Consider the following 23,080-nt stretch of genomic DNA (forward strand, 5'->3'; position numbering starts at 1 on the left):
CTTCACAGTAAGGAATCAGTACATTCAGTTCATTCTTCTCTCAATTTTAAACTTAGAGCCACACAAGTCCAACAGGGCAGAGGTTTAATGGCAGCAGCATGCATGTCATTGAATGTCATCTGTAAGAAAGCAAGAAAGCACTGGAAAGGCAAATCCCCATTCACAAAGACTATTTTTTTTTTCCCCTCCCCCCATGACTGTCATTGCAGAAACTGGAAGAGAAGTTCCGGCTGAACAGGCGAGAGCTGATTGCCTTTGAGTTCCCAGTGCTGGTGGCCTTGGAGTTTGCTCTCCACCTTCCCGAGCATGAAGTGATGCCACACTACAGACGCTTGGTGCAAAACTCCTAGCACTGGCTGCCCTGCGGGGCAGGGGCTCCTGACTTCCCGCTTGGCTCTCTTGAGCTGCAGTTACTACTGGAAATGCAAAATCAGACTTTTAACACTTCACTCTTTCTCTTTCCCCAAAACAGTTTTTTCTGGCAACGTATATGAAACACTGCGTTGATGTAACACTCTCAGCTTTGCCAAATTTATGTATCATTACTTTCTCAAAGCAGGTGAAGACTGAGCTGTTGGTAAATGGTTAATGTGTTGAAACTGGGTGGTGACCCGACCTGTAGGGACTACGGCTATAAAAGTAGACAAAAATTTGAAGGGCAGCCACCTTGACCACCCCTCTCTCCATCACACAAACCCTGGAAGCCCACATGAGTGCATTCTCATAGTGCTTTTTCTACAGACCTGCTGCAACTTCCAAGAGGACTTCTTAACGTGAAAAAAGCTTTTAAAGAGGATATCTTCACTGTGTCAAAAAGAATGTGCCAATCTATTTTTGTATCAGCAATTGAAAGTGCACTTTTTCCTGTGGGGTGTTTGTGTGTGTATCTGTGTGTGCGTGCGTGTGCGACACCAAGCTGATCTCAGTCCAGGTGGTTGGCTTAGCTGTTTCCGAGTGTATCAGTTACCAATGGCGAAGATCAAGGTGACCTTACATGTTTACGTCTTGAAAAACATAACTACTGGAAAAGTGGTAAATGGGATCATTTTTGGACACTAGGGTTTTTGTATTCTCTGATCTTTCCAACATTGTACCTTTGAAAGGATTACACTACTACTACAAGAGAAGGATCAGCAACTGACCTTGAGTTTTCAGTCATGTTTGTGATAAAGACGAAAGCATTAGTATGAGATTTCCATGTCATGTTTTTTAAAAATATCTTGTGTTAAGCCACATGCATATTTTTAACCTTCGCACTTTTCCCACTGTGGAGATGGTTAGACTTGCACTCTGTAGTGTTGTATTTCTGTGCTCTATGTTAGAGTGCATAATAAGCACATTTATTGTGCTGTATCTTAAAACAGTGTTTTATTAAAAAAAAAAAAAAGCAAAACAAGAGTAGGGCTCAGCAGTATAACAGGTGTCTTAAGGCTCCAACAGCAGGGGCATCAGCCATCAATCATCAAAATTCTTAGTTTTTAACTAGAATTGACTGTGCAAAACCTAAAATCAGTGCCCACTGAAGTTAAAGGTCCAGTTCCTTTAGACATTTCAGTACTGGAGTTTTACTGTAAAATTTCTTGCAGCTTCCCTGGTTCTGACTGGATGCCCAGAAAACTGGAGAGTTTCATCCAAGCTCCCTGATGCTCCATACACACTAAGCTGGCACCATGCTTACAGACATCGTTAAGTTGTTATCCTGTGAGATTACACCCCTGTCCAATCTTCTTCTGTGCTGGTTCACTTAACAAGCCGTGCCCTTGACATGCCCCAGGCAATCCAGTTAAGTCAAATACTTACAGTTATGTTATTTATAAAAAAAAAAAAAAAAATCTCAAATATGAGATTTTAGCTGCAGCCTTATCTCTCTAAGTTTGGGAGTGCTTGCTCAGAGTATGGAAAGGACTTGTGAGCAGAACATAGAGAAGTGGGACATAGCAGAGGATGTAAACACACTAATGCTTACTTTCTTTCACTTTTAACCTAATCAGTTTTATTATTCCCTTCAGTTAGGCCAGGAAACATCCAGTTTCTTTACCAGCTTTGACTACTTTAAATTCTAGTATGAAAAATGCCTGCGTATGATTGCTCTGTAGGATCTAGAAAGGTTACACATGTCAGGACAAGTGGGAATTTGATGCTGTTGCTCTCCCTCCATTTTATGGGGGGGTGTAACTACAGTAGCTTACAATTATTATTAATGCTTATCTAATTACTGATTAGATACATTCCAACAGGATTGGGGAGGAGGGAGTAAAGAGAAGTGTGAGCTTACCTCCCTGGTGCAACGCCCCACACCACTGCAACCCATGCATCACTCAGCCGGCTGCAGGGTGAGGGGAGAGGGGCCCTCACTGGCGCTCCTGTTCCCTCCTCCTCCTCCTAGCCCCTACACAGCCAAGGAACAGGAGTCCAGAGCCTGGAGTGGGCCTAAGGCCCACGGCTGCTCTGCCAGCTTATTCAACCCAAAAAGGCTGTGTAGTGTTTACCTACAAGCCCAAACGGTCTGCATGTCTGGTAGGAGGGCTTCCATCCTTGGCTGAAACCCTTCCCACCGAAATAATGTATATACGTTCAAGATTTGCTTCTGATCGTAGAGATCGGTTTCTAATAGTGACCACTCAAGGCTAAGCAGAAGCTTTACCTTTCCATAAAGACTTCTGCCTTTTGCTTTTGAGTCTGATATGGGTTTTTATGTTGCTTTATAGTATTGCAGGGAAAAAGCAAATTGTGATTGCAAGCTGCAGACTAAAGAATGACAGTCTTACAGTAGTCTTTAGAGATGCTATTGAATCACGCTGTCACATCTTCTGTCTTCTGTGCTGCTACCCAACCCTGACCTACAGTTTACACAGATTTCTGGGATGAAATCTGATTGCTGGAGACTTTCTGCTTTTTGTTGTTGTTCTCTTTCTTGTTTTGGGGGCGGGAAAGGGTTTTAGAGTGATACTCAGTTACAGTTTGAATGTGGAATAAACACTTAAGATGGTGATGATGTTGCACTGTTCACTTAGAACGTATTTAAAGCCATATGATGCTAGATCTCAGAGCACAAAGCTTGGTCAGTACAATTATGGTTAGGACAATGGGCAGGATTTACCCCCTTTTCTCCCCAACCCTGGGGAAATTCAGGCTGAAGTGGTAGAGGAAATCTGTACCAAACAACAAAAATGTTGATTGTTTTCCTTTATCTTACATGGTAATGATTGTTGATTTACAAATGATTTTAGGTTCAACTTTAAATAGTTTGGGAAAATAATCCATTCCATATCACTTGTTCTGTTTTGAAATTCTATACCATACACTCTACCATGCAGAGTTTATTCCTTTTCTAAAAAAATAAATAAAAGTTTAAAAAAATTTGAAAAAATTGAAAATTCCTTTCTCTCATCTGTATGTGTCAAATGATTTTGGTTTTGTCTTCCTCTGGAACACAGAGGTACTTATTAATAAACCAGTGGTGGGATTGCCAGAGGGTCCTCACCATCTCCTGGCACTTGTCTCCCTGCAGAGCCCTCACTTCCAGCCAAGATCTTAATCTTCTTATTCCCAGACACTTGTTTGGGTTTGCTGTATTTTTTAAGCCCTTCTTTTTGGCACCAGCTCCTCCCTCTGGAGCTGCCAGGCCCTGGTTCTCCCAGTCCAAACCACTGATGTGCAGAAGGATGAGGCAAAACCAAGTTCCTCGGCTTTGCTTATGTCTCACAACCACTTGCTACCTGGAGGATTTGAGCTATGCCATTTTGTTTTAGTCCAGGTGGCAGTAAAACTTAGAACTGGCCTCTGTACCGGTTGTAATTTGTAGAATCATAGAATAACCAGGTTGGAAGAGACCCACCGGATCATTGAGTCCAACCATTCCTATCAAACACTAAACCATGCCCCTTAGCACCTCGTCCACCCGTGCCTTAAACACCTCCAGGGAAGGTGAATCAACCACCTCCCTGGGCAGCCTGTTCCAGTGCCCAATGACCCTTTCTGTGAAGAATTTTTTCCTAATATCCAGCCTGAACCTCCCCTGGCGGAGCTTGAGGCCATTCCCTCTTGTCCTGTCCCCCGTCACTTGGGAGAAAAGGCCAGCACCCTCCTCTCGTTCAAGCCATCTTCTTCCACCTGTGACACCCCCTAAATCAAACACCTAGCTAGGTGGTCTCACCAAACAACACCCTTTCGTTGTGTATTTTCATTCCACATCAATAAAGTTATGCGTAAGGTTTGGCTCCCTACCTCCACCCATCTCTGTCTTGATTTTCTAGAGACCCTCAGGTGTAAATCGTATTTGTGGCAATAAAAATTAGCTGGATTTACACAGACTGCAGAACATACAAATATACAGATAAATGCTTTACAAATAATTTACCAAAGCTACTCACTAGCAGGCAGTGATTTATCCATGAAAGTCTGTAATCTCTTCAAATGATAAACTTTAAGCCAATTGCTCTGGCTCCTAAAATACAGAGCCCACAGCGTAACTCTTCCTGGAAGCAGTGAGGAGTAGTTTGTTAGGAGACAGTAACACCTTCCCACATTGCTAAAGGATTTTGGCACAAGGCCCCACATTAATTTGTTTAAAAAAAAAATTTAAAAAAGAGGTAAAATTAGTTTAGCAAGGTGAGAGACTGAGCAGTCACAGCAACGATGCCAGCATCACTGGCTGAGACTGAATTTTGTCTGAAGTCCCACGTTTGTGAAGGGAGGAAATGAGCATGGGACACAGATTTGAATTTAATTTGCTCATATTCCATTGTAAACTTTGTAGTGAAGGGTGGGAGGAAGAAGACCAAATACAAAATTCAGGTGCATTCCGTCAAAGAAAGTTGCATACAAGCAAAATGGCCTTTCTGAAACCCTAAACCTTGTTTCTTCACACCGACTTCACTGCGAGCCCGTATAGCTAGGGGACTACCTGCCTCAGCCTGGAGCTGCTGATCTGGATGAGCTTGGAGAAGACCTTTTCAGTCACTATTTAAAAAAAAAAACAAAAATAAAACCAGAACAAAAGAACTTGCTTAGTCTCTAACAGCAAATACCTGGACCGACAGTGAGAAGAGAAATGATGCTTTTAGTGTAGGAAAAAAGTGCTGGGAAAAAAAGCAGGAACCATGATCCTGGAAAATGGCCTTCAAAGCAAGGCAAGGGGGACTAAGAAGTTGCTGCTGACTTGACAAACACTTCCTTTAGCGAGAGCTAAATATTGGCTACTATCATAAATTAATTTGCCCTTTTTATGTATTATTCTCGCCTGTTATTCACATAAAGCTGCTGAGCATCTCCAACCAGCTAGGGCTGTTGCCTCTGCTCTGCTGTTTAGACAGGTGCTCCAGGATGTAATTCCTGAAACTAAAAGAAGGCTTCCAGTTTGTAGTAAAATTTCTAACTTTTGGAACTCGTGCCAATATTTCATCTAAGGTGATACTGAAATCTTTGCTATGTGAACAGTGGGATGGGTTGGATTGGGGGGGCAGGTTTTCAGCAGCTGCCGTTCTGAACAAAGTTCTGGCATTTAGTTAGACAAGATATTGAAAGGAGAACGGGGAGGCAAGGGAAATAATCATCTTCCAAGAACTCCAAAGCACACTGAAGTGTTGTATCGGCTACATCATTTGGTACGTTCACTGAGGAAGAAGCTGTGCAAGCCAGGTGTTCAAGACCACTGACAAGCCCTAAATATCCCTCATTTTCAATTCAACATCATCCATTATATACTTCTCTTTTCTTCCAAGCACACACTGACCCAAAAGGCAATTTTCACTCTTTCCCATTGCTTCCCTCTACCAACAGCTGGAAGGTTTTCACTTTGCATTGACTGGCAAAGCAAGAGGATGAAGAGGCAGAAGGGTTTAATTACAGACCAGTATTAAATCTCCTGTTTTTACAGAGACTGGTTTACCTGGATCCTCTTCATTGATTTAGGAGAGGGAATATTGGGATTTTCTTTTAGTTTTTAGAGAGAGCTTCTGCTCCAGCACCTGTAGAGGCTGTGGCCTTACAGCAAGGAAAGGTTTGGAGACATCACAACTGCCTGGAGCCACCTGTTTCTCCTCTGTTGCCACCCCAGTTCTTTACGTTGCCCACATGGCTGCACTGTGCTGGGTTTATACGCCAGACAAAGACATCGTGTTGCAGCACAAGAAAGGCGGGTGCAGCATCGGGTTTTAATCTCTCATGCTGGAAGACAAAACAGTGTCCGCTCTAGTCTCTAAATTTCTGCCAATTTGTTTGTGTATTAGGGAACCCTGAGACTGCATGAGTCTCAGCTCTTATCTCTTTCTCTCACACTTAGCCCATCATCACATACATACAAATTAAAATAATAAAATAAAAACTAGGTCAGATGGCAAATGTCAATGTATTAATAGAATGCTTTAAAAAAGGAGCAAACTTGCCAAACTAAGCACAAGAGACGTTATGTGCTGGTCTGCTCCCCCCTTGCAAGAAGCACACACAGCAGTTCCTGGCTGGCAAAGCAGCAACAGCCTCTGCCACCCCTTCATTCCTCACTATGGCCTTGTCTAAACAGCCACTCTGGGTGGTGAGGGAGGATAACGCACCAGGAACAGATTCAGAAGAAGACATGCTGCATGAAGGAGGGAGGAAGGGTTCACAACATTATAAATATGCAGAAAACAACAGGAGTCTGTGGTTTCCAGGGGTCTCTTCTGCTGGCAGCCAAGGAAGCCTGATTTTTCATCTTTTTGTCATTAAAAAAAGATAAAAATCTAATGCAGAAACATAGTAGCTGTAAAGTTTTAAAAAGATGGATAAAAAGCTTTGATTTCTAAACTGCTCTCATCCTACCCAGAGAAAAAAATGACTGAGTTGTTGCCATCCAAGTTGGATTAATAGTCTAGACCATGCTGATTCCCCAGTCCCTCCCCACTTGCCAGTGGCTAGATATCCCTGCAGTACCAGATGTGTGTGAGCCCCACTAACCAGAGGCCTGAACCCCCTAACACCTTCCTCACATCATCCCACATCTGTCAGTCTTCAAGGCCATCAACTCCTGTCAATTAAACTTCCACGTGCAGTTCTTCTTAACTGGGGAACTTCTTAGCTTTGCCTCCAGTGCAGGGCAGGAGCACACAGAGGGCTATTTCCACCAATGCACATTGCCTACCCACCACCCCTTCACCTTCCCTTTAAAAGGAAACCCACAGCACCAGCAAGAAGGAAAGCAAGAGGCCATCAACACAATTATCCATATGCATATCCCTAGAGGAAAAGGGAGAACTGAGGCATGTTAAAGACGTGCCCGCCTGAAGAACAGCTCATCATCATTGTCACCATCATCTTCATCTCTTCTTAAGAAAAGAACCTTATTTCTCCTACCAGCTGTGATAGGGGTAAAAGAGCGCTTAACAGCATGTTTGATATGCAATTAGCAACCTGCCTTCAAGGCCAAAAGTGGGCTAGGCATGTAATCTGACCTCCTATCATAGAATAATAGAATCACTAGGTTGGAAAGGAGCCACTAGATCATCGAGTCCAACCATTCCCATCAGTCACAGAACCATGTCCCTCAGCACCTCATCCACCCGTCTTTTAAACACCTGCAGGGAAGGTGACTCAACCACCTCCCTGGGCAGTCTCTGCCAGTGCCCAATGACCCTTTCCATGAAATATTTTTCCTGATGCAACCCACAAGCTAGCTGCACTGTAGCTCCCTACAGAACACAAGCATTTAAATGAAACATCTAAGCACGATTTAGACATTTCAGATGGACAAAGTCCAACGCATTCCAAAATTCAGTAGGTTGTTCCAATTTCATATTCTTCTAATTGTGAGCATATTTTCTAGCCAAAACTAGACCAATGAGCTGATAAGCAATCCCAGGGCATTTACATGCACATCTTTGCTTTTGAAAGCTGAATATTTAATGCCTTCTTCTGGAGTGACATCCTCCCAGCTGTCTTGAAATGTCCTTCAGTGAGCAGCGGAGACTGGACACCAATCAGCATCTGGAATATATCCATGGGCAGAGATTACAAAGCACACAAAACCAACTGCAGAATTTCAAAGTGCTCCCCTCATGATAGCCCAAGAGGTTCATTAATATTTTCAGAATCCAAGACTCTGCAAGCTGTCATCTGCCTTCTTGAGTGACCTGTACAGACTGGAGTTGAATTAAAACAACCTACACAGAAGAAAAAAAGACTTTTTGGGGGTTTTTTTGTGCAGTACCCAATCTTTCATTTCTTCTAACCTGGGACATATCATGCTGAGTTAGACCCCTACTAGTTAGTGGAGCATCCGAGGCATTGCATTCAGATGTAGTCTCTAAGGAACATTTCAGATATGACAGTTTAAATTATGGATCATGTTGATGGATTAAGAACTATGAGATCCTGTTTCCTCTTCTATGCCTTGTTAGGTGCTTTTTCTTGACTGCTGCTGTTTAGGTGTCTTTTTTTTTTTTCCCTCCCCCCTTCTGGTTCACCTTTTATTATTTCAACAAATGCAAAGATAAGCAGAAAGAAGGTGGTACAGGGCTGGGAGTTGGGTCTGGCTGACTCTCTCACATGGTGCATCTGGAGCTACAGACTCCACCCTTCATCTGATTTATTTTAAAAGCCTGCTGTGGCTTTGATGGTGTCCATGGACAGGAAAATGGAAAGTTTCAGACTAAAGCTGCAGGAGGTCAGGAAGAAAAATATCTGGTGAATTTAATGGATGGTGGCAGCACAATTATTACAAATATTAAAGAAATGGCAGTCTATGACCCAAAGCAGATGCTTAGTTAGAAAGATAAAGGAGGGTAGCATGACAGTCTGCAAGGCCACAGGGATGAGAAATTGAAATATTCCTCACCAGCAGGAAGTTCAGACACTTCGCAAACCTGATCTTTTGAATGTATATGGTAGGACATCTCTCACTGTGATGTTAAATTTGCTAACTATCCAAGCAATCTTTTCCTTAATTTAAAGATCTGAGACATATCTGAAGACACTCTGGCCTCCCCTGCTCGCTTCTGTACTCATCACTAGGTTTGAGAAAGTGATAAGAATCTCAAGGACATCATTCTGTAGTTAAAACAAGCCATTGAGTAGAGGGAAGAAAGCATGGCAGTAGCCTTTACTGAAGACCTGATCAGACCTTGGAGCAGCCCATCAAGAAATGTGGAAACCCATCTGCACCTGGGTTGCTGCTGTCCACAAAGCAGAAGCCAGTAAATCAGTGAACAGACTTTTCAAAACACAACTGAGCTTAGATCCTAGAAATGCAATTCTTAAGGCTAAAAATAAACAAATAAAAAGCTGTAAACCCAAGCAAAATTGCTGCTTCTAAACCTACTAATTGATTTATTAACAACACTGACTTCATATGATAATTTTTTTTGCATCTAACAGCGTAGCAAGTTAAAGGAACATTTATTATTGTTATAAAGAAACACATATTTATTATTTAAAATAAGTAAAAGAAACATTTATTTTTAGTGTAACTGTCACTATGGTTATTTCTATAAGACTAGTATAGAATATAGGAGGAGATGGAACCAGTATGGTGACGTGGAAACTTAATGCATTTTACATACACACACCAGAAGTCCCTAAAACTCAAAAATCTTAAAGAATGCTCCAGCTGAAATATCATGCCATAGGCTTGCTTTATTGTTTGTTTATAAGACACCACATGGAAAATGATGATAGAATTCTATAGCAGGAATATATTTTTGGAGTGGTCAAAAATATTTCAGAGTACTTTGTACCTTCCTATTAAGGCAGGACAGCTGAATCTCTCACCCACGAAAGAACATGTCATGAAGTGAGTTCGTAAAGCCTTTCAGTGAGACCAGCTGAGAAGACATCAGTTCTTTAAGGGTATTTGCCCTTCCCTCCTTCCCCTAAAACCCAAAAACACTTGTAAAATCCTCCCAATCTTTACCTTTGGATGAAACAATTGTGTGGATTGGGAGCTGGTGAAATACAATATTCCCCTATTTTCCTTCTCTGAACTGAAGCCATAACCCACAGCACATCAGGACAACCATCTGTTTAAAGGAGCTGTATCTAGCCTGAAGCCCATAAGAAGTGAATAGAGCATCATGACTGATTGATAAGCAGATTTAATTTGCATCAGTTGAAAAGAAGATCTTTACTAACTCACAGTGCAGAACGTGGTAATAGACCCAAGATTCCTCTAGTCTAGAAAACTCTTCCCATTTTCCCACAAGCTGCTGAAGCCCTGGATGCTGGCAGCAAGAGGTTATACAATCATCTCAGCTGTTTTCCACTGCATTTACTCCTTTAAAACTGACTTTCCATGGTTTCAAAGAGGCATTTGAACCAGAATGGTGCCCTTGTGTCACATTTTCAGAAACAGGAAGAGTAAAAAACACAAGTGAGATTATGAAAGGAAAGCAGAAGTTATTTTCCAGCTCTTACACCAGTTTCTGTAGCAGGAGGTTAAGGTTCCTCTGTCAAAATTTTCAGTGGCGCTGCCTTTGCTCTGGTGAACTACACTGCTTTTCTTAAAAGATTTCTGAATCATAGAGGGTTTGTTTTATGGGTTTGTTTGTTTGGTTTAACCCAAAAGAAAACAGTATAGTTGAGTATTTTCCATCTGGGAGGCTGTGGTAAGCAATTTACCCATACAACACAGCTATTCACAACAAGAGCCATTCAATTCTTTGCTCAGCAATTTTTAATATTCCACTTTGAATACAGCTGAGCCACATGCAATTCGGTTGTGTAAGGCTCTCCTTGAAAGTAGGGATTTATTTTATTTGGTTACAGCTCATCAAGTCTTGAGGCTACAACCATCTGTGTTAATCTCCGCACAGTCTGTTCTTATTCATCATCAATAATAGGCCCAAGGAGCACCCATGCCAAAGACAGTATGAACAGACAAGTATAATAAAGAAATAAAAGCTGCCTTGCTGAAATTTCTAGCTTCTGTGTCTATCCTACAACCTAATTCTTTGAATGTAACTGATGGTATTAAAGGAGAGAAAACAATTAACTTTGCCCTGAAGGACCATAATGTTTGAAAGAAAGTTCAGCTCTGTTTTATGAGCAGCCATTGGTGGCGTGATTTGCAGATCTTATATCCAGATCAGACTGGATATACTGATGTAAGTTTTTACAATGAGGGTGGTGAAATATCAGAACAGGTTGCCCAGGGAGGTAGTGGAGGCCCCATTGCTGGAAATGTTCAAGGTCAGGTTGGATGCGGCTCTGAGCAAAGTGATGTAGTTAAAGATGTCCCTGCTTCTCCAGGAAGGTGGTTGGACTAGATGACCTGTAAAGGCTCCTTCCAACCCAAACCATTCATATGATTCTATGATCTCCATCTTTGGCAGAGGGACAGCCAGAAGCAGGATGGTGACAAGAACTTGGATGCTGTTTTCTTTTGCTTGCTAGAATCTACTGTGCCTCCTACAGAACAGCTACCGAGGTGCTCTCCACTCACTGTTGAAGTTTGCTACACAAGTAGACTGAGTCATTCAGCTGCTGACAAGCAAGATCCAGGGCAACGCCCCCAGTCACATACAACCCTAGCTTGATCTCCAATGACACCAAAATGGGGCTGGCACATCTGCCATTCAGCTTAAATGAAGAAACTCACTGTGAGGCCTGATGACGCTGACCACCCCTCGCAACATGCTAAGCAATCTTTTTGTCAGCACTGGACTGCCTGCAGGGCTGCAGACTTAGGGGCACGGAGAGTCTTTTAAAATTTCTTCTGACTGCCCTAACTTGAATGGACTTCATTTGTGAACTTGTGGAGGTAACTGGAACAGAGGCGCAGGGCCTCTGCCCCTGAGAAGGCAAAGAGCAGGCTGATTTCTAGCCATCAAAAAAGAGAGGTGTCTCCTTGAGAGAAGTTCTCCATGTCATGCTTGAGGCCAAAGCTCATGCATCAGTGTCCCAGAAGGTGCATGACAGAGAAACAGCAAAAATCCCTTCTGCTTCTCATCTGTGGCCAGGTCTAGAAGGAATGATTAGCCAGATTGGCTCAGTCTTCACTGCTTTCAAAGGATGATTTGAGAAATATTTGCCTTGCAGTGTTTCCTACCCCAGTCAACAAATGGTTTCTGCTTTTATTATGTGACTGCTAATTACAGCAGTGTAGTTCTTCCAGTGAACATTCACGTATCTCTGAAACAGTTCTGCTTAACAACTTCACAGTGAACCATGGTCCTTTTAGAGGAAACGTTAAATTCTTGTTCATCTGTCTGGCATTACCCTACTCCTTCTGCGCTTAGGCATGGCAAATGGCATTCCCAGCTCTCCACCTTTTCCTTCCCATCTTCATTGCCTAATGACTTATTGAGCACAAATCCAAACTACCAGTTTCTCAATCTGAATATCCATTTCCTCCAAACAACATCAATGTCTTCTCCTTACCAGTTGAGATTGTGCTGGAGGCTTGTTTTATTCAGCCAGCTTGCCTCAGGCAGGCGTTAACACAATGCAGTATTGCAAGGCACTAGATGCCTGCAGCTCCAGCATAAATAAACCTGTTAGTACACCAACTTTCCTTATCAGCAAGGGGTACAGGAATCAGAAGTTTAAGTGTAAACACAGGTGAGACTCCTATAGGAAAACAAGCCTTACATCTGCTTCCTAAGGTGCACTGACCCTTAAGTACATGAACAAATGTAAGCCCAGGGCAGAGCAACCACCCCTTCACCAGCCTCATCTGTAAAAATGCAAGTTTGCCCTTCTTTCAAAATGATGTTTGTGGGTAGTCATGAAAGGTACAAGACTGCTGACAGCAAACAGCAGGAAGAAAAGCTCAAGCACTCAGCTCCTGACATTAACAGCAACTCCTACAGTCATGCCTGCAAATGGAGCCAAGGGATTTAATGCATTTCCAGGCAGGAGTGGTTTGAGAGGATTGCATCCTTCATACAATTCAGAAAACCACGTGCCTCCCTTCTTTGAGCAAGCACTAGCTGGCAATTGGACAAGTTCTGAGCTATATGTTTTAAAATCTTAATGACAGAGCATGAGATAAAGTACAGTAAGTTTGCTCTCAGTGTGGTTTTCAGAGCGATTATTGTATACCATCAAATCAAGAACTTAACATGCCGTGTGGCTACTCTCATGTATTCTGGAAGCCAAGACATTTATTTAAATGTAGAAGAGCATTGTCTGATTGCTTCCCATCCCAGATAGTAAGGAAGAGGTACAGTCCCCAACTCAGTGATCAAGAAGAGATAGCACAACTTTTTCACTAACATTTCTCCAAAAAGCAGTCAGTTTTCTAGCAGAATTCAGAACTTACACAATGTCACTTTCAAAGCATATTTTAAAAAATGTTAAGCTTCTCAAGCAAGACAATATGGAAACTGTTACACAGTCTTCATGGGCTCCTTTAATTCCTTTTTGGTTGTAAACAGACATTCATTTGCAATATGCCCTAATTAAAAAAAATAAATGCAACCAACCTATGAATAAGCAACATGTTTTTCAGAAGCAAATCTCTTCCCATTTTATCTCCTGGTAAAAAAATTATTTTGGCCTCAATTTTTTTTCAGTCCTGCCCTCAATCTCCTTCCCCTCACCCACGCCTTCTTTTCAAACAAAATGAACCTGCCCCTGTGTCTGTCCTCTGGAACAGGATTAAAGTTTCACACTGAGCCTCTTGCCTGGTTCGCAGCAGCAGATGATTTGTTTGAAAGCTGTTCATTCAGCTTCTGCTTTGGGCAAGACAAATTTGCTATGGTATTTTCTTCAATCAACCATCTCCTTTAGCTTAGAGGTGAAACAGAGCTGGAGGAAACCTTTCCTCAGCACTCAGTATAGCTCCCAGCAACTAATTTTTCTATCCTTTTCAAAACATGTTGACATCACATTTCTTGAATTCTTCAGATCTTGTTTGAGGATGGGAAATAAGAACATAAATACATATGCATTCATCCACCAACTCAGACATAGGCACTAAAAAGAACAATAGTAAATCAGAACTCTGACTTTTACCTAGCATTTCAATAGGTCCATTGCTTTCCTTAAAAAAAAAACAGTTAAAAAAGCTTTTCTTATTGCATTTTGCTAAGATCACTTGCTCTGCAGATTTTCAGCTTCAGTATTAAGCTGGTACAGGAAAATTGGCACAGATTCTCTTCTAACATGAAGCACAACAGCCACTCAGCAATAAGCAACAAGAGAATTGCTTCAGTGGAAAGCATCAGATTCATTTAATTCATTTAATAATATTTTCTGCTGGAAGCTGTCACAGCCACCAGATCCAGAAGATGGTTTTGAAACAGCATTTCTGCTGCCTGTAGCTTAGTAAACCATTTGTAGTCAACATCAATCAATCAGCTTCACAATTTCAGTCTTCTTTCCATGGCAGTTGGCTTTAAGCAGAGGCTCTTTAGCATAAAGACCAGCCACAGGCACAAGTCACACCTCTGCAGGAGATAATACAAGCCTCAAACCTATGACTTTAGTGAGAGAAAAAAGACATTTGGAAAATTAAAGTGTAAGCAAGGTAAGATCAAAAATGCGTTACATGATTCAAAAGCACGTCTGTTAGAGTGGTTTGAGCAAAACCAGTAGGTGTGAAACCAGCCTCCAGGGACCTGCTGCCCCCCAGAAAGACCACCACACTCTGATTTATCTCTCTAGACCCACGAGCTGATGGTCCAAGAACTGAGGACCCTTCAGAAAAGTTCCTTCAATGATGTATACCCATCCACCGGTTGGACTCGATGAGCCGGTGGGTCTCTTCTAACCTGGTTATTCTATGAAAACCAGTTCTTCGGTCATCTGAGCCACAGATCCATTGCTTTGCATTCAAGCATTCATTATTGTAATTGCATCTTTGCAAGGTAAAGAACTCCTCCTTCCTCAGAGCTGTGTGTTTGTCACTTTATATTTTTGACTGACTGGAAAAAAAAGGCCAATTATATATCAATAATCCACCTTTTGCATGTTTGTTCTCTAAATTATGGAACATTGGAACAGGTTGCTCAGAGAGGTGGTAGATGTTCCATCCCTGGAAACATTCAAGGTCAGGCTGGATCGGCCTCTGAGCAACCTGATCTAGTGAAAGATGTCCCTGCTCACTACAGGAGGGTTGAACTAGATGGCATGTAAAGGTCCCTTCCAACTCAAACCATTCTATGATTCAATGATTCTATAGCTGTTCACAAAAGCCAAACATCTCAAGATTGAACTTCTGAGGTTTCCCGCTCTCTCCACAAACTCTACAGCAAAGCTAACCCTCTGTCTGCTTGTTGCTGGCAAGGCTTGAGTAGCCTTTTGCTCACAGGGACTCCCACATGGGCAGCTGTCACAGCAGACCCCAGCCCTTCTGTCACCTCTGCCACAGCCTGAGGCAGAAGGAAGCCAAATCATGCTTTTAGCACCTTGAGATAACTCCAAATATGTGAAGAAAAGGGATAAAATCCTCAGCTAGTTTGCAGATGACACCAAGCTGAATGGCGCAGTTGCCACACTGGAAGGACAGGACGTCATCCAGAGGGACCTAGTCAGGCAGGAGAAGTGGGTCTATGTGAACTTCATGAGGTTCAACAAGGCCAAGTGCAAGGTCCTACGCCTGGGTCAGGGCAATCCCCGATTTCAGTACGTGATGGGAAATGATGTGATTGACAGCTGCCCTGCAGGGAAGGACTTGGGGGTGCTGGTCGATGAGAAGCTCAACATGAGCCGGCAATATGTGCTTGCAGCCCAGAAGGCCAACTGTGTCCTGGGCCGCATCGGCAGAAGCGCGGCCAGCAGGGGAGGGAGGGGGTGTGCCCCTCTGTGCCTCTCCTGTGAGACCCCACCTGGAGTATTGTGTCCAGTGCTGGAATCCTCAACATAAGAAGGACATGGGACTGTTGGAACGGGTCCAGAGGAGGGCTACAAGGATGATCAGAGGGCTGGAGCACCTCCCATATGAGGACAGGCTGAGAGAGTTGGAGTTGTTCAGGCTGGAGAAGAGAAGGCTTGGAGGAGACCTTATAGATCAGACCTTCCAGCACCTGAAGGGGCTACAGGAAAGCTGGGGAGGGACTGTTTACAAAGGCTTGTAATGATAGGATGAGGGGCAAAGCGTATAAACTGGAGAGGGGCAGATTTAGACTAGACTTAAGGAAGAATTTCTTCACTATGAGAGTGATGAGGCACTGGCACAGGTTGCCCAAGGAAGGTGTGGCTGCCTCATCCCTGGAGGTGTTCAAGGCCAGGTGGGCTGGGGCCTTGGGCAGCCTGATCTGGTGAGAGGTGTCGGCAGGGGGGTTAGAACTGGATGATTCCTCACCTGAGGCAGGTCAGGTCAGTTCAGAGGGCACTTTTTCATCCCAGTCATGTTTGACAGAGGAGCTCAACTTCACTGTTAACTCTGCTTCCTTGATTTGTTTATGTGGCAATCAATTCAAACCTGCAGTCTTTTACTTACATCAAGTACTCTTAAAAATGCAAGCACATTGTGTTAATGCACAAAAATGGAAGCAGAAGCAAACAACTGAGTGTTGTTAAACTGGGAGGAAGTGTCGATCTGCCTGAGGGTAGGGAGGCTTTACAAAGGGATCTGCACAGGCTGGATCAATGGGTTGAGGTCAACGGGATGAGGTTTATCAAGGCCAAGCACGGAGTCCTGCACTTGGGACACAACAAGCCCATGCAGAGCTACAGGCTTAGGGGAGAAAGCTGATGGCTGGAAAGCTGCCTGGCAGAGAAGGACCTGGGGGTGTTGGTTGACAGCAACTGAACATGAGCCAGCAGTGTGCCCAGGTGGCCAAGAAGGCCAATGGCATCTTGGCTTGTATCAGAAATGGGTGGCCAGCAGGAGCAGGGAAGTGATTCTACCCCTGTACTCAGCACTGGTGAGGCTGCACCTCAAATACTGTGTTCAGATTTGGGCCTCTCACTATAAGAAAGACATTGAGGTCCTGGAGCATGTCCAGAGAAGAGCAACAAAGCTGGTGAAGCGGCTGGAGAAAAAGCCTTACGAGGAGCGGCTGAGAGAGCTGGGGCTATTTAGCCTGAAGAAAAGGAGAGGGAAAGACCTTATCACTGTCTACAACTGCCTGAAAGGAGGTTGTAGAGACATGGATGTTGGTCTCTTCTCCCAGGTGACAGGACAAGAGGGAATGGTCTCAAGTTGTGCCGCGGGAGGTTCAGATTGGACATTAGGAAAAATTTCTTCACAGAAAGGGTTATCAAGAACTGGAACAGGCTGCCCAGGGAGGTGGTCGAGTCACCATACCTGGAGGTGTTTAAAAGACAGGTAGATGAAGTGCTTAGGGATATGATTTAGTAGTGGACAGGTACAGTTGGACTTGACGATCTCAAAGGTCTTTTCCAACCTAGTGATTCTGTGATTCATTGCATGAAGTTAAATACAAAGGTAGTGGACTTACTATGCAGGGAGACCAATTGAGCACCTGCAGACACTGAATTCTCCCCAAGGTCAGCCAAGATAATGCCTGTTGCAGCCAAACCATCTTCCTGCAGCCCCCCCAATCACACCCTCTGCAATTAAAATGCTACAGCAACTCTGGCTGATGATTTGGCCACCGGCTTTCTGCTGAGGCCACTAGCAAGAGAGCAAACAGGTGTTCTGGGTTTTGGTACATTGCTATGAGCACAGGTGAGAAAAGAAGAGTCCAGACTGCAGCCTACCTTTTAAAGTTAGGCAAGAAGAGAGGTACACAATGAGCTTTGTGCATGGCAAAGGTTCCAGCTACGATTGCAAAACTTCACCTGTCACACAGAGACTCTTCCATGAGGTCTCCTAGGGTCATGAGTCACTTCAAAAACAGGAGAACGGTAGCACAGCATGGATCCGACCACATTGCCACAACTGGCTGGCAGAGTGAGTTGTCTGGGGAAAGCCAGCATTTTGCAGCCATTACTCCCAGTACTGTCTGAATTTTCAGACTGGAAGGCCATGATGGCCCATGGGTGGCTGTGTCTTGCCTCACTAGACACGAATATGGGCTCAACTCCCCGTGCCACATGGCTCATGCTGGTTTCAGGACTGGTGCTCAAGTTCATGCACATGTTTCTTTCATGTTTGCCCTTCTCTTCCCCTTTCTTCCCCAACCTGAGTATTTGTTACCTGGCAAAAAAATGGCTCACTCCAGACTCAAGTCAGAGCATGACCCAACATACATGGACAACACGTCAGTTTAAACAGACCCCTTGCAATTATTTGGGATAAGTTCAGGTACAGTACAGTACTCTGAATTCTCTTTTTTAAACTACAGCTTTTTTATTGTGAAAACCAACTAATCTTTACACAAAACTCCCCAGGTACAGAAATTGACTGCAATCCTTCCTAAAATTTATCTTCTTTCTCCAAGGATGGTGTAATATTTGAACTTAAAATGTAGCTATACTATAAAACCCAGCAGGTGGAATTTGTTAGACTGAAACAGATATGCCTCAGGTAACTGTAGCCTTCTAAAAGTCACCTGTCTTGTCTAGACTAGTTACCTAGTTTCCATCTACAGCAAGATGAGCACTTCCAGAGGGTCTTTCAGTGGTATTAACACTGCAACCTATTCAAGAAGAATCATCTCTGTGAGGACATTCCTCTCCTTCCATTGACTATGAGGGAAACTTTGTCAGAGTAAGGGACTACACTTTAGATATCTAGTGTTACATAAGACAAGTTCCTCTCCTCACTAAAGATTTGTTATCAAGCTCCTTTTAGCATGTAGACCTTCTCCACAATATTATCAACTCATTTTCAGTATTATTTTCGCAGATTTCTTACCCAGTCACTAATATATCAAGACTAATTTCTAGCAGCCATTAAGCAACCAGAAATGAAATTATTTTAAGAACTCTTATGATGAATTGCCTTATACTCTTTATGACATTCATTCAAGGGTCACAATCTTTGTTGCCTCTTGCAATAATTTAAGAGACAAACCACTGCTGGGAACAGTACGTGTCCCTCCACCCCATCCAGCAGACAAAAATTTGTAGAGTTCAAGAGAAATCTCAGAGAATGGGAGAGGAAAAAAAAACCACACAAAGAGCAATCACTACAGATACTGAGATTTATTACTGATTTCCTCATTCTGCAAAGCTGTCAAACCTCTGCAGTTCCAGAAGGGTATTATCTCCAGAAGTCCCATGGCCTCAGTCACCAGGCCATTTCAGACGACGTGACTAGAGACTTGTGTCCAGCAGCTTGCTGCTTACACAGGAGCTGAAGACAAAATACATCCTTCCTGATCCTGAATTCATGGCAGGATCCAGGCTCTGACATTGTTTGGTACAACCTGATGTCAGCTTCCAACAAAAAAAAAAATTTAAAAAAATGGGGGCATCCAGTAGGGAATGCAGCTTTTCCTGAGTTCGGTTCCCTGTGCAAGAAGCTGCTACTGAAACGTTCTCACACAGAGCCATCAGCATGAGACAGTGCAGTTTTTCCTTTAGCACATCAATCAGAAATAGTTTGCTTTGTGCTTTGAGGCAAAAGCTCCTAACCATCCTGCCAACTACGTTGCTCTCTTAACAGCACTATTAATAGCGTAGTTTTTCTTTCTTAATAAAAAAATAATAGGTCTCTTTCCTTGTGTTTGGTTGCACTTCTTCATTCCTGCTGCCGCATTTTATTCACGATAGTGTCTCTAGGCTGCAAGTCAGCTCTTTTCCAGCTGGCGAAATCTGGTTCCTCTTTACGTTCCTGTCCTTTCAGTGTAAACAAGCAAAGCTTCTCCAACTCCACTGATCACAAGGCTGTAAACAAAGTATACCACAAATTTACATCAGGCAAGTCCCTCTACTTGATACAATGCCAAACAGCACAACATTAAGAGAAAGGTATTCTTTTCTCTAAACACATTTCAACCTAAAGACAGTAACCCAGGTGATTTTTTTCATTTGTCTTGGTAAGAAAGGCTGAAACCAGAAATGTCTTATTTAACTGATCTCATCAGAAACTACCCTTCCTTTATTTTAGGGCTGGTGGTATTCATGTGAAAATACACAGAGAGAAATCTCAATAGAGAAGGCTGCACAAGAGTAGCTGTATACCCATACACTAGCAAGAACAGGAAAGGAAGGCAGAAGAGTTTGAACCTCATTAGGTTAATGATCCCCCCCTTGCAATTTCTGTTCTGCCCTGAAATCCTGCCACTTGACAAAGTGAGGAAGAGTTGTAAAGCCTACGTTTTGGGGACTGAGGAAATCAGGAAAAAGAATTTTGTTCTGGGGAGATCCCACTGGTGTAGCAAACTCTTTGGAAATTCCTGTGTTTGCTTCTCTTTGTGAGAAACTTGGTATAAGAACCTACCCCAGCCAAAACAGCATGTATGACTAAGCAATTTCTTCTAGTGCTACTCACAGTGCAGTGGTGGCACTAACATTTCTCTCCAAGACCAGGGTTAGAAGCAGGGCTCCAAATCAGGCTAAATGGTTTTACAAACAAAACACAATCACTGAAATAAACTATCACCCACTCAATCCATGCAATAGTTAATAATCCTCAAATATCCTCTGCTATCTTTCACAGCTGACAGGAATATGGTAGGATATCAACTCATCTCCCCTTTTATAACAGTGCAAAGCTAGGAGTACTGACCTTTCATCTTAGCCTCACAGCTTAGTTAGCTTATGAAACAGAAAAGCTCCTTAAGGAACTTTATAAACAAAACAAACTTCTGTTAAGTTCATTTGTAAGAGGGCTTTTTTTTTTTTCCTTCAGAAAAAAAAAGGCATGTAAAGCTGAAGGCTCTCTGGTCTTTAATAGCATTACAGTCACTTAAATCTTAGCTTTGGTGTGCTGTTTTAAAAAATCACATAATTGTCTTTGTTCCGGAGAGAAACAAACATTGTATAACAACACTGCGATATTGTACAACTAAACAGTAAACAGCCCTGGAAAGTCGGTGCTACAGACAGTCTGTAGACAGTTCACTGCAAAGACAGAATTACAAACAAGGACCAAAGGGCTGCAAGCTTTTCAAAAAGATCTAAAACACATGGGTCTGTTTGCCCATAATCACTAACAACCTCTAAGCACTTTTCTCTGGAGAGGGTTAACCCCCACGTCTTGCCTGGATTTCAGCTCCAGTTACAAACATACCATCTGCACGAATTTCTTCAGAAGCTAGGGTTGGATACAATATTCTTGTTTATCCTGAGGAACCCCCCACTACCATCAAATATAAGAAGAACTAAACCTGACAAAGTCTTAGAAATTACTTCATTTTTTTCTTTTTATTTCTACAAATGCATTGTTTTCTACAACATTTTTAATGGAGACTTTAAAAAGGAACACACCTCTGCTGTAGCATTCTGAAAATTATACTGGCAATTCTGTACAAAAATTAGTAAACTGTACAGCCCTGTTGTGTAAAAAGGGGGCCTGTATCTAAACTGTTTTTTAATATCTTATGTCCTACATCAGAGAAGAAGAATTCCATTCTGAAGGATTTGAAGTCTCTGGAATCCACATGCCCATGCAATCTGTACTCTCCAAATTGCAAGGCCAATAGAAACAGTCATTATAACTTCGAGATGAAGCAGAGCAAAAAACATGGCTAAATGCCAACCGTTGATTTACCTTCAATTTACCATCTGGCAAATCCTCCAGCTTCTGTTTATTGTGGGGTGACAGCTAACTGCATTTGCCCATCACTCAGAAATTAACATACGATATTGCCCATGACAACACTAAAATACTCAGTGATTAATGATCTCATGAATGGTTTGCAGCTGCTATCATCTAACAACTATTTCCAGAGCTTCGCTGATAAGCCAAGGCACTGCTGCTGCACAAGCAATAACAGAACTCAAACAAATAAATAAAGAAAATAAATGTATCTTTTTGAATTATGACAATCAAAGTGTAACAGTGGCCCAAGGACAAAAGTGAAGTTTCTTTTAGATACAAATGTGTTCACGATTTATATTACTTTCAGTGCATATATAGCATGTAGCATGTGTGCAACTACACAGATCCATGTGCTCACATTAACAAAGGTACAAACAATTTTTAGTATACATGTCAGTGAGTACATACATATTGTAAAAGCCTACCTCTAGCACGCACATGATAGACCTGCACAAACATATGTAAAAAGTGGTGAAGAGCAGCAAGTTAATGGCCTAGACTAGGAGTGATGTAGGTGCATTGATTGCACCTACATTGATTGATATTGATTGATATTGATTGATATTGACTGATTCAGCCTCTTGCACACATAGGTCATCTAAGTGTATTCCTAGAGCTAAAATAAATACATGGTTTATTTTAGTATTTGAAGTTACATATGCCTAACATACATATGGAGATGCATATTCACACATAAGTATAGGGGGGTAGTTTAAACTGAGATTCTCCTTCCTGTAGTTTTTTTTTATTACACCTGGAAAAAGAATATGCCAATTCTATTCAGTGTAGTGCTGAACTTTTAGGATGGCAAACTGTAAGGGGGAAAATGGAAGCATAAATCTTTTCAAAAGCAAGCAGACTTTTATTTCCAATAAAAAAATCTGTCCTCAGATATTCATGTCTAACCCTGTATTTAGTTGTTATTTGCAGAAGCATTCAGGAGTATCAGCCACGGGCTGAGATTTCTTTTCACTGGGTGCTTTACACAGACCAAAAACATCGTCTTTAACCAAAGGAGTTTGCACTCCAACCCTTTATATTACTACCTAAAAAACTGAAGTTCGATGATTCATAATGTGTGGCCAGATACAGCCAAAATCCAGATAGAGCTTTGGAAGAAGTTTATTATCATTACTTTTTCTACTATTTTGCTTTTATTCATTCACAGTACACACTGTGTTACGGACATTTGAACATACTCTATTGGTTAAAAAGATGCTGTCACCAAACCATGGCTCCTGTGCTTTATTTCCTATTCCACCACTAATTTATAGCGTTACTTTGAATGGGTCATCTATTTGCCTATTGCATCCATTTGTCTAGCTGTAAAACATGCTGAGTGAATTGTGGTGAGGCTTAATGTCCAAGTTCCCAGACAGACGCAGAAGAAACTCTTCTATTTCTACTACTGTACTGTATCCATCATTGCACACCTGGTTCTCCTTGCATGCAAAATATTTCTGGCACTAATAGAACCTGACATTTTTAAAATATTTCCAGATGAAGGACTGTGGTGAAATTCATTTTTACTGTTAAAAAAAAAGCTCA

The 23,080-nt window shown here is 42.3% G+C and overlaps 2 protein-coding genes across 7 annotated transcripts in view; one reads left to right on the plus strand and one right to left on the minus strand.

Moving 5' to 3' along the window:
• The window catches only part of CABLES1 (Cdk5 and Abl enzyme substrate 1), a 76,133-nt gene extending 72,797 nt beyond the window's left edge, over positions 1-3,336 (plus strand). Inside the window, exon 10 of the mRNA XM_069853951.1 lies at positions 210-3,336. Coding sequence (XP_069710052.1) covers positions 210-350 — 141 coding nt within the window. The 3' untranslated portion in view covers positions 351-3,336. The remainder of the gene's footprint in view (positions 1-209) is intronic.
• A 10,674-nt stretch (positions 3,337-14,010) lies between these two features.
• Positions 14,011-23,080, minus strand: part of TMEM241 (transmembrane protein 241) — a 63,868-nt gene continuing 54,798 nt past the window's right edge. For 2 of the 6 annotated variants that reach the window (XM_069853968.1, XM_069853966.1), the window contains exon 15: positions 14,011-14,393. In XM_069853968.1, the coding sequence (XP_069710069.1) occupies positions 14,324-14,393 (70 nt within the window). In that variant the 3' untranslated portion in view covers positions 14,011-14,323. Of the gene's footprint in view, positions 14,394-18,954; positions 19,654-21,957; positions 21,980-23,080 lie in introns of those variants that run through there. The other 4 variants (XM_069853970.1, XM_069853969.1, XM_069853967.1 and 1 more) reach the window with 3 other exon arrangements.

Source organism: Phaenicophaeus curvirostris, chromosome 3 (assembly GCF_032191515.1).
Source record: "Phaenicophaeus curvirostris isolate KB17595 chromosome 3, BPBGC_Pcur_1.0, whole genome shotgun sequence".
NCBI classification, from domain to species: domain Eukaryota; kingdom Metazoa; phylum Chordata; class Aves; order Cuculiformes; family Cuculidae; genus Phaenicophaeus; species Phaenicophaeus curvirostris.